Below are 850 nucleotides of genomic sequence, written 5' to 3'. Positions count from 1 at the left end.
GTTGCAGTTGTGTTGGTCTAAGCCAGGGGTGGGCAGAATGCAGCCCGGGGGCCAGATGTGGCCTGCTAGGCCATTCTATATCACCCGTGGGGCCCCTAAAAAATTTAGAAAATTAATATTTATCTACCCATGGCTGCCTACCATACAGCCCTCGATGGCTTGCCAAAACTCAGTAAGTGGCCCTCTGCCCAAAATAATTGCCCGCCTCTGGTCTAAGCACATAGACAAGATTTTTTGGGTAAATCCCATATCTTTCATTAGACCAGCGAAAATAGAAAAATTCTTCTTTGCAAGCTTTCAGGTACAAACCCCCTTTGCCAGGTGGAAAAAAATGCTCCCCCCTGGAGCCCGCCCAAGCCCAAGGGCTGCGTGACTCAGAGGTAGCCACAGGCCCCACTCCCCTGGCCCCCGGTCCTGGCAAACCCCTGGGCCGGAGCTAACGCAGAAGCATGTCCACCAGGGTGGCCATCGTAGAGGACAGTTGGGTTGTCCTCTGTCGTCTACTGATATGCAACCCATGAACACCGTGTGCCTCCTGAGGTTGGCGGGGTTCCCGCAGGCAGCGGTGGCACTGTTGGCAGCACTGACAACGATGGACGACCACCCGCAAACACCACCAGCAGCGCTGGCAATGGCCAGCGGCAATCACGGACCACCATCCGGAAGCCGTTATGTCCGCTCTTTTTCTCTTGAAGAGGCCATGAAGGCGTCAGGTTTGGTAGCAAGACAGGCCAGAGGAGCAGAAACCGCCCTCCGTGACGGATGCCCACCCGCGGGCTCTGCCCTTCAGCCCCGCGCTGGCCGGGAGCGGCTCCGAGGGCTCCCCGCGGCGGCAGGCCCGACGGGGAGG

The 850-nt window shown here is 58.2% G+C and overlaps 1 protein-coding gene across 1 annotated transcript in view; it reads left to right on the top strand.

Annotated features, from left to right (window-relative positions):
• The first annotated feature begins 592 nt into the window (after window positions 1-592).
• Window positions 593-850, top strand: part of PLOD1 (procollagen-lysine,2-oxoglutarate 5-dioxygenase 1) — a 62,046-nt gene continuing 61,788 nt past the window's right edge. The window contains exon 1 of the mRNA XM_019511544.1: window positions 593-713. Within this exon, the coding sequence (XP_019367089.1) occupies window positions 593-713 (121 nt within the window). The remainder of the gene's footprint in view (window positions 714-850) is intronic.

The sequence above is a fragment of the Gavialis gangeticus genome, unplaced genomic scaffold, assembly GCF_001723915.1.
Source record: "Gavialis gangeticus isolate Ggan-Ray unplaced genomic scaffold, GavGan_comp1, whole genome shotgun sequence".
Taxonomy (NCBI): Eukaryota; Metazoa; Chordata; order Crocodylia; family Gavialidae; genus Gavialis; species Gavialis gangeticus.
The sequence above is the reverse complement of the archived record's forward strand: the minus strand, read 5'-3'. Positions and strand labels throughout refer to the sequence as shown.